We start from the raw sequence: 14,476 nt of genomic DNA, 5'->3' as shown, positions 1-14,476 counted from the left end.
TCATTTTGGAAACGTTTTCAAAAACGTTTCAAATATTAGGAGATTCATTTAACAGAGGCTTTTCATTGGAAAAAAAGATAAACTTTTGGGAATAAAATTGTATCTAGATAGAACAAAAATAAAAAAAATCATTTCAAGCACAAAATATAACTAGTTAACGCGTTCCCGAAAAGCTTTCTTTGTTGCAAATGATATTTTCCAATTGATATTTCCAACAACACACAAGTTGTTGTTGTTCATTCAAAACCTTCAATTTTATTTTTGTTTTATCAACGTTAAACAAAAATTTTTTTGTAGCTGGCGTTCCCAGAATGACATTTATTTGATGATTTCTACGTATTTATTATAATATATTTTAAATAATTTACTGATTTCATTAATAATTTTCTGTTCCAAAAAAAACAATAGCACCACGACGCACAGTGGATCGAAACTATGAAAAAGTGGTCATGGGACTGTAACTTCTGATCTAATGAACGGATCCTAAAACGGTTTTCGCTATATTGCTTCTTGAAAATCGCAGAATTGAATCCAATAAAAAATCACAAAAAATGTTTAGTTCTTTAATTTTTTTTTACTTAAAATAGCTGTTAACATACTAAATCTACCAAATCCTTATTTTACTACACATAAAATTAATACTTTACGTTATTGTCTTATTTATTAAGTAAAAAAAAGCGTTTACATATTTTGTTAACAGTCTTTTAAAATACCGATTATTTGCAAAAAAATTATTATGAATAAAAAATAGCTTAAAAAGGATTATCTTATGTAAATATGTGTTATTTAAAAATGAATTGGTATTATTATGAAAATACCAACATAAACATAAAAAATATGATAAAATATAGATATTGTCAACTTAATAATGAAATTAATTTAAAAGATAATGATGGATTCATTAAAAAAAAAAAAAAAACAACAAAAAAGCAAACAAAATACGGTATACCTACTTATACACTAAAATTATTTATCAAAAAATCATAAAGCTATGTACATCTAAATATGAAAGACAAGTAGCTAAAATTGCAAATTAAAATGTACAATGTACATAAGAGAGACCAACGAATGATTAAATGAACGAACAAATGAAATTGTACATATTTTTAGAACAAATTTCTTAACAAAAACCTGGAGTTTAAATTTTTCAAAAAACCAAAAAAAAAAATATATTTTATTTTCTTAAATAAGAAACAATTCAGAGAACAAATTGTTTTGTAAGACAAATTTTATTTCGAAGCCATAACATTATTTTAAGCTAACCTAGTACGCTGCTGAAGCGAAACGAAAATATTTCTAAGCCTCCAAAGTCAGCAACGAAAGTCAAAATTAAATAATGTCAATAAATTAAAACTTGAAAATAATTTTGAAGAAATTGAAAATTCACAAAGTGCAAAATTCTTTTGGACCAAGGAATTTTACCTGAAAAAACATTATTGAAAACTTTCCAAGTATTTAAGTACAGGTACCTAATAATATCGTTTGTCAATCTCGTGTGCTGTGAAACGAAAAGCATAAAATTTTTCGTTGTGCTGTTTTTTTTTTTTATACAAATTTCCGTTTCGCTTCAGCAGGATACTGGGCTTTAGAAATTGAAATATATATATATTTTTTTTTTTTTTTTTAATTTAAACTTTAGTTAGATTGCTACTTCATTATCCAGATTTTGTTAGAAAATACATAGGTAAGCATAAAAAATTACAGTTCGTTCATTCGTTGATCACTCTGACAGTGCTTTACTCTTAAAAAAACCTTAAAAATTAATTGTTTTTACTCACTCTTTCTTTATTTTTTTGGTCAATCTGCCTTACGTTATGTATTCAGTAGTTACATTCTTGGTTTAAACTACCCCATGCCACTTTAAGCTAGCCAAATAACACCAACCCTCCCCTTTACAGATAGGAAAAAATAAAAAAAATAAATAAAAAAATACTACCTAAAGGGTTAAATTTATAAAGATGGTGCTCTAAAAAACGGGGTCGGATTCGGTCGGATCCAAATTTTTTAAAATATTATACACGAACTATTAAGCTTTCATTCTAGACTACTAAGAGAGCGGGCATATGTGAGCATTTTTTTAAAAGCCTTTTCAAAGTTGAAGAGAAATTTTCAAAAATGGTTATAGAAAAACGTGTTTTAGAATTATTTAGAAATAAAATTTTAGGATTTTTTTCTTAAATATATATTTTAGATATCAGTATCTTATCAAAAAAATTTATTTCAAGAAGATATCTTAAAAAATGAGCCAGATATAAGAGTAGGAAAATTTCTAAGAAAAACATAATTTTTTTTCTTGTGAAATAGTCCCCACTTGAGACTCTGTATCTTGGAAACCAAAACATTTTGATAAAAATAACTTGTGGATTATGAAAGAAGGGACAATTTTCTATGATTAACAAACAAAAAATATGTACAAGAATGAAAAAAAAATGTTCACCCAATGTCCGGAATTTTGTACTAGACGTTCCACTGTGCGACGTATCCACTTTTTTTTTCGACAAAGCTGAAAAATAGAAATACATTGTAAGATTTCTGTACTTTATTACTGCTTTCAAAAAGTGACAATATTTTTCAAAAACAATATGTATTTACAAATTTGTTCTAAATGTTATAGATAATTTTATTGATCATCTTTAAAAATTTAATAAAAATCCTATTTATCTTGAAATAAAAAAAAAAAAAAAATTCAATCCAATGTTTGCAACCCTACATTCCAAACTATTAAGTATTTCCTCATCAAAAATACTGTTGAATACATAATTTTCGATTAATCATCATCGTCACACGTGAGACTTCTTGTTTGTGGCGCAAAAATGTAATCCTTGTTTTCTCTGAATGTTCGTTTCGTTTCATAATTAAAAACCTCTTAGCGTTAAAATTGAAATCACTATAAATTGGTTGAAATTGGTAACAAATAGATGAGTCATTACAATTCCCTTTATACCCATTCCACCATTCACAAATATACCACATAAATAATTTGTGGATTAGTAATGAATTTCATGAGAAAATCATTAACTAATACTGCTACCATTATAACAAGTAATGATAAACTACATAAAAGTCAAGTGGGGAAGTGTGTGTGTAAACAACATAATGACGTCATAGTTGCGGTAAGGTTTTAGATTTAATCTAATTTATTCACCGATACATCGATTGCATTAAAACCACAAAAATGTCAATTATTTATTGAGAGTTAAGTATTATGTATTTAATCCTATGCAATAGTTTGGTTAGGTTCGATTCCTGGTTAACTACGAACAAAAATGATTCAACTATTATATTTCCCAATGCAACTTCATATTGACTACTGCAGCTCAAATTGTAGTACCTTTTGAAGGTTTTGAATGAACAAATCTTTTCCCAATTATCTTTTCGTATTCTATGATCCTGATATCGAGGTTATGATAACAACTATCAGTTGACCTCTTTTTAAAAATGTTTTACACAAGAATTCTTTGCTCTTCAGCACCACTTTTCAAAATCCTTACAATTTTCACCTCCAATTGAATTCAATAAATAGCATTTGCAAAACTTGATTGAACCAAATGCTTGTTATTCTGTTTATTACAATGTCGAGATGGAGTATTTTCACAATTCAATATATACATAAGTTGAGTTGATATACACTCCGTGTCGGTTGAGTGAGTCGGTTTCAAAAAAAAAGTTTGGTTGGAAACGTCTTTAAATTATGAACTTTTCGACACATTTTGTAGTAAATGGTCTTAAAATGTTGATATTTGATTAGAGAATAACTTGGCATAATTGTTTGGCTTATTATGCGGCTAATAAATGCAAAAAAACCCTGATGCAATTCCTCGTTCAATTGAAAATAAATATGAAATTCTTAACATTTGAAGCAATTTTTATATGAGAAAATGGTTGGCAGGGGAGGATTTTAAGGGAGTGGTGAACAAGTTGAATAGAAAATTAGGTAAATGCTAAAACTAAAAAAAAATAGTACAAAAGTTAGACCTAAATCCGTTGACTTTGTGTGTAAAGTGAATATCCATGTCGAGAATATGTACAAATATTACGCTTTTTCAAAAAGGATAGGGGATCGCTGACATCCTTTCAGTGTATTGAACTAATGTTCATCATATTTTCTGTTCTATTTCATTCAACACAAAACAACAACAAAAACAGAAAAAAAAAACGTTATCAATTCTACATACTCACGAGTATGTTGTTGATAGTTTGAACTTTTTTATTTATTTCTTTTGTTTATTGTTGTCTTCTTTGAAATAAAAAAAAAAAATATAAATAAACTCACCCACAGTAGAAGTTGGTGAGTGAGGACGACGAGAAAGGCAATGATAAAGGTACCGCCGCTGTATGAAAATGATGGAATGAGTTGGTACTACCTACTAAGTTCAATCACTTGAAGAAGATGATGAACAGATACAGAATATTCAGACAAAACAGAAAAGAGATACAATTTGTATCTATGGCAAAAGTGCATTGTGCGCGGGTGGTTTTTTTTGGTTTTGGTTTGGGATTGGATGTATAATACGAGACTGAAATGTTTGGTGAATATATATTTAAGGGAATGGGAAGTATACGTAACGTATATGTGAGGAAAGCAATCCCGATGGGATGTCCTGTTTTCTTTGTTTTCATATTTTTTACATCTCTTGTTTTATATTTCTTTGATTTTACTTTTTGTTGTTGATCTTGGATGAGGATGAATCTTAAAAGTTCTTGTTACAGTTAACATGCTTTTCTTGTTAACTGATGACAACTTTGTTTGAAATATTATGTTAAATATAAAACAAAAGAAAAAAAATAAACATACATCAATCAATTTTGATTAAACAAAAGGGAGATAGGAGGAAAAAGTATATCAAAGTGAATTTATTTTTTCCGATGCGGCAAAAGGCTATAGGCAAACAACAATATTTAATAAACTTAAAAAAGCTTTTTAAGTCTGTTAAAACTAATATGATATCTTAAAGATATAAACGTTTTAAGTTACTAATGTTGAGTGTTTAAGCAAAAATTTCTACTCTATACAGTTTTCTTCGGGAAAAGTCAATATTTTCAAGCAAATAAGCTAATATTCGCATTTTTTTCTTAAATTTAAATTGAAGCTTTCATTGCGTCAAAATAATCCGTAGAATCTACTGACAGTCCAATAATAGTTGCGGAAATAATCAGTCCCTTGTAGTAAAAAAAAAAAACATGATTATGTGGGTACTTCTCGAAAGAAAACACGATTATTTCGGCTTCAAAAACTCTGACTAAAATTGTATTGTTTCCTCCTAAAATGTTAAACTTTAATAGGTCGAAAGTCTCAGCTAATAACAAACTTTCGAAATCATACATTCGAACTCAGTTACGTGAAACTTATAACAAATTATAATTTTATAGAAGTTTTTAAGGTTCTAGGGATTTTTTCTCTGTCTAAAATATTCTCCTATCTCAAAAATCAATACATGTACATGTCGAAAAGCTAATTGCGGTTATTAAGGACACAACTTGTCATGAAAACCCAATTTTCCAAAAAAAATTTCAATTCCCTAAATAACAAAAAAACCAAATCGAATGTAAAAAAAAAAAAACAATAAACAAAAGTGGCCCTATAAGTCAACCATACGGAACCCCACTTAAAAACACACAATTCCACCAATTTCGTAAAACAATTCCATTCCCTCAAGCTAAATCGTGATTTTTATCACAGAAAATCTTTGTCTTTATGTTCTCTTTATTGGACAATTTTCAGTTTTTTTTTTTTTTTGTTGTATTTCTTCCTTTTTTTGTGTGTGTTAAGGGAAAAAAAATAATTGTGAGTGAACACAGACACTTGATTGTACAAGTTCGAAATTGTCAAAGAACCGAGAGAGCAAAGTATCGCACTTGACAAGCCGTTATTGGGTTTGAGTGGAAATATTGCACGTTGCCAACTGAAAACGACGACCCACCCAACATTACACGACAAGAAGAAAAGGGAAAGGGAAATGAAACATCTACACTAGAGAAAAAAAAAATAAATGCATAAAAATTGCGTTCTAGCATTTAGGTTTTGAGAAATAACACCACCGAGGGTGGCAATAGGGTGAAAAATTGAAAATACAAAAAAAAATTATACACAAAATATTGCTTCAGAATCGTTTGCTAGAACCCAACTTAGAAAGAAGGATAAGGGAGAGCTAGGTTTTTATTGCCTTTGGGTAGGTGTAGAACAGCACTTTTGTCGGGGGCCCTTCCACTCAACCCCTAATATGCGCATCTATTGCATTTCGTAATGAGTGAGTGCTCGAAGGGAAAATGCAAAATAATAAAAAACGAAGAAAAAAAAGGGAAAAATATTAAAACAAACACACGTAATTAAGTCGCGTCAAAAATAAATAAAAAAAAAAAGTAAAAGAGTTGCCTTTTCACCTCTTTTTTTCTGCCCTTTTTAACATTGAGAGTGGTTGTTGTTTGGATTGTAAGGATGAGGTAGAGAGAGGGTGTCTATTGTATTTGTGCCTTTGGGCGTTATATTCGTTAAGGGATAACATAACACAGCAAAGAAGGATTCTATGTATGGTTATTTCTTGCTTTTACTTATTTTCTCATATTCTTCAAGGAATGGGTGGTTTTTGCATTTTGATTTGGATGGCTAACGAGTGTCTACGACATAAGGAATATGCAACAATAGATTTAACGTAGACTGATTATATGAATACGCAAAATAAACATATGCAAAAGAGAAAAGAGTTAAAATTTACATTTTGATTGGTATGATGATGCTTTTGTTTTGTTTTAAAGTCAAAAGTGACTTATTCTAATTTTTTTATTTGAGAAATATTTTTTATGAATGAAGGAAATAAATTTTAAAATATGATTCATAAAAGTATGAACTTGAACAGGGTATTCTAGGTAAAATGAAACAAGCTGAACTGATTTTTAATGAGGTTCCCCAAGGTTGACTAATAGGGCCACTTTTCTTTTTTTTTTGTTCGTTTGTTTTTACACTCGATTTGATTCTTGTCATTTATCTTATTTATTTAGTTTTTCAAATATGTTGAAGCATGTCAAATATTCTTCTTCTGTCTTAAATCCAAAAGAAAGCGCCATAAAAAAATAGGTAATTTAACATAGCCTATAATCAGGGGCCGACGAAGAAGCTTTCAAAGATTACTCATTTGGCAAGTTACGAAAAATAGTTTACAAGTAATGGGAGAACAAACATACTTAAATAAACAAACATACTTAAATATTGTTGAAATATATAAAAAAAATAGTGAGTATCGTGAAAAATATTTAGATGGTAAAGGATTTTCTGAAAGGTAAAAATCCTAGTTCATAGATTTTTCTCTAGAAGGCACCATATAAGAGGACTTAACATAACCTATAATCAGCGGACGAGAAAGACGCTTTCGAAGACTCCTCTTTTATCAAGTTATGATAAGTATTTTACGAGTAAACGATTATAATAAAGGGTTAAAAAAGCTTTTAGTCCATTTAATAGTTACCTACATTTGGTCATTTAGCTAAAGTGGAATGAAGTAGTAATGGAACATTAACCCAATCTAAAAAAACTGACCTTATTCAGATATAATAGTTGTATTCATGAAACAATTAGAAAAAGCATTAATAAATACCTTCAAAAAGAGAATCTAGTGCAAATATCTATTAACCTAAAAAACATGTTGTCATGTGATTTCATCAGTTGACCAACTGTTTAAAAAATAATTATATTTATTTCCAACTTCCACATGTAGAACATTATTCAAAAAAAAAAAACAAAAATTAATCGCATTTTTTTCCTCGCAGGACTAATTTTATTCTTCATATGCACGCAAAGGTTAAAGTTAAATTACCTATTTTCCTTCTTCTTTTTTTTCATTACTCTACACACAACAAACTAACTAATTAACATTTTGCATGCAAGTGAAATACAAAACAACACAACATACACTATTATATATATATCCCGCATGATTGTCCTTTACTCTCTTCATGCAACTACTTTAGGATATACAAAAAAAGCAAAACAACACACAAAAAAAAGACTAAATCCTTAAGGTAGTAAATCTGCGACTTCACATAATAGAAGATAGAATAAACCATTTATTTAATAGGTATACCTTCAAAGAGGGAAGAGGGTTTAAAGATCACCCCCCTCAAACCCAAACAGTGATTTAGTTTAAAAGACATAGACACAAAAAACCAACAAGAAAGTCATTAAGTAAGGACGTAGAAATTAATTTAAAAGACACGAAAGGGTAAACACAAACACAAAACTATAAGAATGAGAAGAAGTAAAAGAATACAGAAAGGTACATCATCCACTCAGAAACAACAACAACAACGAAAAAGTCCTAAAATAAACCTTACACACAAAGTCTATTTAATGAGACTTTTAAAAAATAGGCCACATGGGGATAATTCATATAAGTTTTAGGACTTTTATAACGTGAACGAATGATGTCATTTTTGTTGCAAGATTTATGAAGGAAAGAGATGTAAAGCTACATCAACAATATTAAGGTTTTTCTTGAGAAGATTTTATCCTTAATATTACCCGCAATTCACGTTTGGAAGATGGCGGGGATAAAAGGAGTCATTACACGTTGGAGAAAAAAAAAGGAAGTTTCGTTTAGTGGGATTGAGGTTGCAAATATTTTTTTTATTCATCGTGTAAACGGTCTTAATCTTTCTGACATTTTTTATACAATATCATAAGTTATTTAAAGGTTACTTTAAAAAAAATCAATCAAGTATATACTTAATCTAGATTAGGGTGGTACTAATTTTGCTTTTGTTTTATCGAAATTCAAAAGAGATATTTTTAGAATTTTATCTTGTTACTTTATACTTGTCTTGTCGAAGAAAATTGAGGAGATGTTTTCGATTATGTCCTTGTAAAGAATCACTTCAATGTGTATTAATTGGATTAAGGTACATGTTAGTAACCTTTAACCTTTTAAACTTATCAGATTAATTGAAACTATAAACTCTTTTTGAGAATTCTTTCAATTATAAACACTAAGTGCTACTTACTATCCTTTTCAAATAAATAAATAAAAAAAAACGAAATGTTTCTAATACAACGCATAATATCAACAAACTATATTTGAAAATAAAAGAAAAGTGAAGAAAAAAAAATCTAAAAATAGTTTAGCATGTTCGAGACACTCAGCCTTAAGGAATTTTTTTTTAACTTAAAACACTTCATTGACATAAGAATTTGTAGCAAAACAACGAGGAAAGTACTTTTATTTTTTTTATTTATTTTTTTTCTTGCCTTAAGTGCAATTTCCGATTGCAACAAGGAAGAAGAATTTTTTAAATGGAATTTATATTGCAAGAAAACAATACAAAACAGAAAAAAGGAAACTTTTGTGACATATTTTTTTTTTTTCATAGAATAGTGCAACCTTTTTTTTTAACGGATATGTGCGTAGGTTTTGTATAAAAATTTTCCATTTAATTCTTTTTCTGGATTTATGCAGTTTCTTTAAATTTGTGTTTCTATAAAATTTTGCTTAAAGGTAGCATATACAACCCTTATTTGTGACGACCTAGAACTTTTGGACAAATTATTTCATTATTAAAGACACTGTAAAAAACTTTTTAAAATTGTACCTTTTTTGTGGGCATGCATTTTTAATGAACGGAGCCTAGATATTTTTGAATTGAGAATTTCTTGGTCAAAAGATTATTGTTTATTTATTAATTTATAGCTATTGTGTACAAAATTTCAATTATTGATTTTCATAGGGATAACCACTAGACCAAATTATTCTGCATATTATTAAAAATCCGTGATTTTTAACAATCAAACTGTCATTTTATAAAGAAAACCTTTGATTTAAGGAGAGAAATTCGTGACGTAAGCTAAACAGATTCTGATTAAATGAAACGACATGACATTTATATCGAAAAAAAGAAACAACGAAGAAATATTCCTAAAAGTCTGTAGTCCTTACACTCCTTTGATTTCAATTGGTAATTGTAATAAAAGGTGAATGGTAATTGTAATAAAATGAATGGTGTTCAGTAGTTCAATTCTGTTGATGCAACAAAAAAAAAAAAAATAGTACTCATACGCCACAGTGACCAAATTAAACCAAATCACACCAAATTGTACAGTAAATTTATTTTCTCGCTTTCAAATTCTCTACTAGACTAAAATTTTATTGAACTGGGCTAACAATATTTATCAATTTGATTGTTTTTTTAAAGTAGACAGAGTATAACCACGATAAGCACGTTTGGCGGCAATAAAGAAACTGAAACTTGACATAAAATGTTAAAGCTGCTTTATAAGTACATGATTAAACCTGTTAATTTGATAGATAGCTTTGTAAGAGCTTCTATAATTTCTGTATACAAGTCTTACCGAAGTTTGTTTACAAAATAAACAACAGAAACAGTTTGTTTTTTCAATTATTTTTGAATATATGCAGTTACGAAACATTCCTTTTCCAAAATCGAATACAATATTTTGAGTAACAACTGTTGACATAACAGCATTTGTGTGAATGTTAAGCTAAACAATAAAAATTTCTGAACTGCTTAAGCTTATAGAGTTTTAGTGTTTTAATATTTTTTCAAAGTTACATATGTTTGAAATCAGTATTTTCTTTCATAAAAAACTCTTTTCTTCTTTAAAATTCTTAGCATTATTTTCGGTAAGTTTTACTATAAGTTCCCATAATTTCAAAAAATCTATTTGACACCATTTTCTCATTTGCATATTCCACTTAGATTTATTCAAAAGCCACTTTGACCAATTAAATGATCCTTAAACAAATCTCTGACATCATTCTTTTTTATATACTTTTTGAATCTAATCTACATTCATTCATTAATTTATATTCATCATCCATCTAATCAGAGCTCATCCACAATGTTTAAAAAACTAGCCCAATACTATTAAAAGACCTCCCTCCAGTTAGACAGTACTAGAGACAAAAACTTGTGATATTTTTTTTTTTCTTCATTACTACAAAATTACAACAACAAACATTCTCGTTCATATAATAAATAATAATTATCGTTAAGTTGGTCATTTAACTGTTTGTTTTCATAGTTGTCTGTTTCATATCCGTTTATTAATCATTGCCCCCTTTTGTGCCCCATAAAACCATAAAAAAAAATCACAAAACTAAAAGCGCAGCAGCATAAATTACCAAATTAAATCAACCTTATAGAACAAATCGCGTAATCGTTTTTTATATTATTGCTTGCAACGCTCTCTCCCCCTTTCCATATATGGGGTTGTCAGTTGTCATAAAAGTTGACATAAACGATCGCGAATGAAGACGAATAAAAAAAAAAATAAACGATGAATCCCAATTAAATGGACATTTGATCCAGATTCTTTTATGCTTCTATGCATCGTTGCCCATGTTTGTATAAACCAACGTCACATCAATAAAAAAGAGGAAGTAGCAGAACATCTGCTGGAGAAATTTGTATTCCGCTCTCTTTCTCTTGGATTTTTTTCGAGGAACTCACAAAAATGTTGAAAGTTCCAAATAAGTTTTTTCCTAACCCAAACATTTTTCATCATTTTTCAGGATTTTAATATGAAATAAAAAAAGTTTAAACAAAAAGTAAAATAAACCCAAAAAAAAACATACAAAACTATGTTAAAATGAGTACAACAACATCAGCAAATACAACTCCTGCATCAAATGGTGGCAACACTGGCGCCAATGACAATAACAACACTACCACCAGCAACAACACAGGCCAATCCAGTGCATTGCTAAACAATTCAAACAATTCAAATACAACAACAAATAACGGAAGCATTGGTGGACAAAATAACACATCCTCATCTGCATCAGGGCCCCCACCATCATCAACTCATCATCCACCAACATCAACAATTACATCGAAATCCATAGGACCACCCCCGATTCCACCAACCAAACCGATTCTCTCCTCCCCCGGTGCATATAAACACAATTATGTTAATTCGACAAATATTAATCTCAGTAGTTCAGGTACCCTAACGGCTGGTATCCACAGTGTGAATAAAGCCCATTTGCCACCGGGCACCGGTGAGAAGCCGGCGATTGCAGCTCGACCAATACCGCCGCCAACATTGCCCAAATATTCGTCGAGTTTTGGCAAAATCGATCGTGAGCGCAATGATTTTGCCAAATTGGATCGAGCTGAAAGGGAAAAGGTATGCAATCTAAATTTTTTGATTCGATTTATTAAATTTGTTTATTTTGTTCATTTTTGTAAAGTTTTTTTTTAGAAAAAAAAAATTTTAAACAAAAACAAAAAAAAACTCGTTGGAATGGTTCTTTTGAAATTTATTTTGCAAAATTTTTTATAAGTTATTGATTGTTTTGTCGTTGGATTGGTTATAGTTGAATATATTTCTATTTTTACATTTAGTTTTAAATTAATTTTTAAATTTTCTATAAAAAAAAAGTAGTATATCCTAATCCTCAAGATACTCAAAGTATTTGTATACATAAAAGTATAATTCTTTTCAAAACATAACTAAGTTTTAATAACAAAATTGTAATATAATTTGTATAAATATGTAAATAAATGAAGAAAACTTGCGTGGATGAAAATATTGTAGAAATATTTAAGACAACTCTTATAATTTTTTGACACATTGAAAATATAAAGCAGATTTGTCTGTACGTGACAGCCAACCAAAGCTGAAACAAAACTTTGCAAATGACAAAAAATGAATTTTTAACAAATGGAAAAATTACAAATTCATTTACCAAAACGTAGCACTCTGCTGTCACGTACAGACAAATCTTACTTACCGATAGATCGTCAAAGTCGCTATCCAACAGAAAAAATTCTACTGCTTTCTTACTTTACTAAAAGATTAAAAAAAAATATATAGAGAAACGTCACGTACAGACAAACAAAATCAACAAAGAATTTTATTGATAAATAATAGTCAGGTTAAAATAGACACAAAGTTTAAAATTTTGGGCTAGGCTCGCGTAGGCTTGAAAGTTGATATAGAATTTTTCATTATTAAAATCAATTGTAAAAAGTAACTTTCAGTTCGATTAATCTCTAAAGAAAAAAAAAAAAAAATCAAAGTTAAATGTACATAAATGTCTTTCGATAAAAATTCTTTATCAATGAAAGTTTCTTAAGTTAAAGTTTAAAGTAGTTACTGCAAAGTTCTCCTGAGACTTTGTTTGTTTACCCAGATGGGATAGAAACTATTAAGCTTAAAAGCTATTAAGCTTGAAAGTTATTAGTACAAGAAAACTGCCAACATTATTAATTCAAAATGGTTGCCAAAAACTGGTGGGCTGAATAAACGTTTAAATAGATTTTTTTTTTAAATCAGTATATAAGTTAAATATTAGCTAAATTGATATGAAAAACATGATCCATCATGGATCATTTTCAAAAAAAAAAAATCAAAAAAAAAAATGAAAACAAATTCCTAAAATTTCCAAATCAATAACATACCTTCTTTAATTATGCTATTTTAATTGGTAACAATTTTTGACAAGTTTTCTATTGATTTTCTCATTTTCATTTTGGCATTATATTGTTGCCAACTACGTTAAAAAAAAAGAGATTATTAAAATATGAAATATTAAAAATTATAATGTTAAAAAGACACTGAATACAGTTGAAACTCGATTATCCGCGATTCGATTAACCGGGACGCTCTATTATCCGTCATGAAAATATTTGAAATTCTTTCTCGAAAATAAACAAAATTTATTTATTAAAACTCTATTATCCGTAATAATCTCTACTATGCGTAATATTAGAACAGGAAAAAAGAAAATTTAACTAAAAAATACAAAATCGGCACTCAAAAATAAAGAAAAAAATTTTATATTTTTTTGTAGAGAGTCTTATTTTCTTATTTTTTTTTTTTTTTTTTTTTTTTTTTTGAAAAGTAGAATTATCCTGGAACAACATATCAGGATTTACTGCTAGTTGATCGCATTCACATTAATTCAATCGAAGAAAAGCAACGGGTAAAATCCCCTGTCACACAATAGGTGTGTTTTTTCACTACCACCGGGCTTAGCTGGACAAAAAAAAAGCCTTAAGGGCTTAACCGGATACATGGCAGCACTGCTTATTGAATGTTCCGAAATAGGCAGACAAAAAGAAAATTTAGAGTTTTCATATTTATCGCTTTCGGGTTTTCTTGTATTTTTCTTGTATGTTTTACAAAGAGATACAAAAATGTATGCTAGCAAAACTAGTTAAATAAATTTTGTCATTACAAACGTCAGTTTTCCCGTTTGTAAACCAATTCTAAAAAATTTATGAAAATATACCACAGATTTAAAACTGCTTAAAAAGTTAACCCAGAATTATAATTGGAGGAAGCAGTCGGAAGCTAATGTCAAATCCTACGTTTTTTTTTGTTGTTTTCTTTGAATTTTTGATAAGTTTTCATCCGTCGAGTGCGGTTGGAAGCGCTGTTCCCCTCCGTTTCATCGGACGCTTCAGTCAATTATAGTTCTACCTTTAAGCCCAGGGATATCATCGGGCTTAACAACTTAGCCCA

The 14,476-nt window shown here is 28.9% G+C and overlaps 1 protein-coding gene across 9 annotated transcripts in view; it reads left to right on the top strand.

Moving 5' to 3' along the window:
• The window catches only part of LOC129906545 (protein peanut), a 96,207-nt gene that overhangs the window by 25,353 nt on the left and 56,378 nt on the right, over positions 1-14,476 (top strand). For 7 of the 9 annotated variants that reach the window (XR_008770825.1, XM_055982339.1, XM_055982345.1 and 4 more), the window contains exon 2: positions 11,517-12,133. Coding sequence is in view for 8 of the 9 variants with exons in the window: in XM_055982339.1 (XP_055838314.1) it covers positions 11,594-12,133 (540 nt within the window). In the remaining variant the exon portion in view is untranslated. The remainder of the gene's footprint in view (positions 1-11,516; positions 12,134-14,476) is intronic. The other 2 variants (XM_055982341.1, XM_055982346.1) reach the window with 1 other exon arrangement.

The sequence above is a fragment of the Episyrphus balteatus genome, chromosome 1 (assembly GCF_945859705.1).
Source record: "Episyrphus balteatus chromosome 1, idEpiBalt1.1, whole genome shotgun sequence".
NCBI classification, from domain to species: domain Eukaryota; kingdom Metazoa; phylum Arthropoda; class Insecta; order Diptera; family Syrphidae; genus Episyrphus; species Episyrphus balteatus.
The sequence above is the reverse complement of the archived record's forward strand: the minus strand, read 5'-3'. Positions and strand labels throughout refer to the sequence as shown.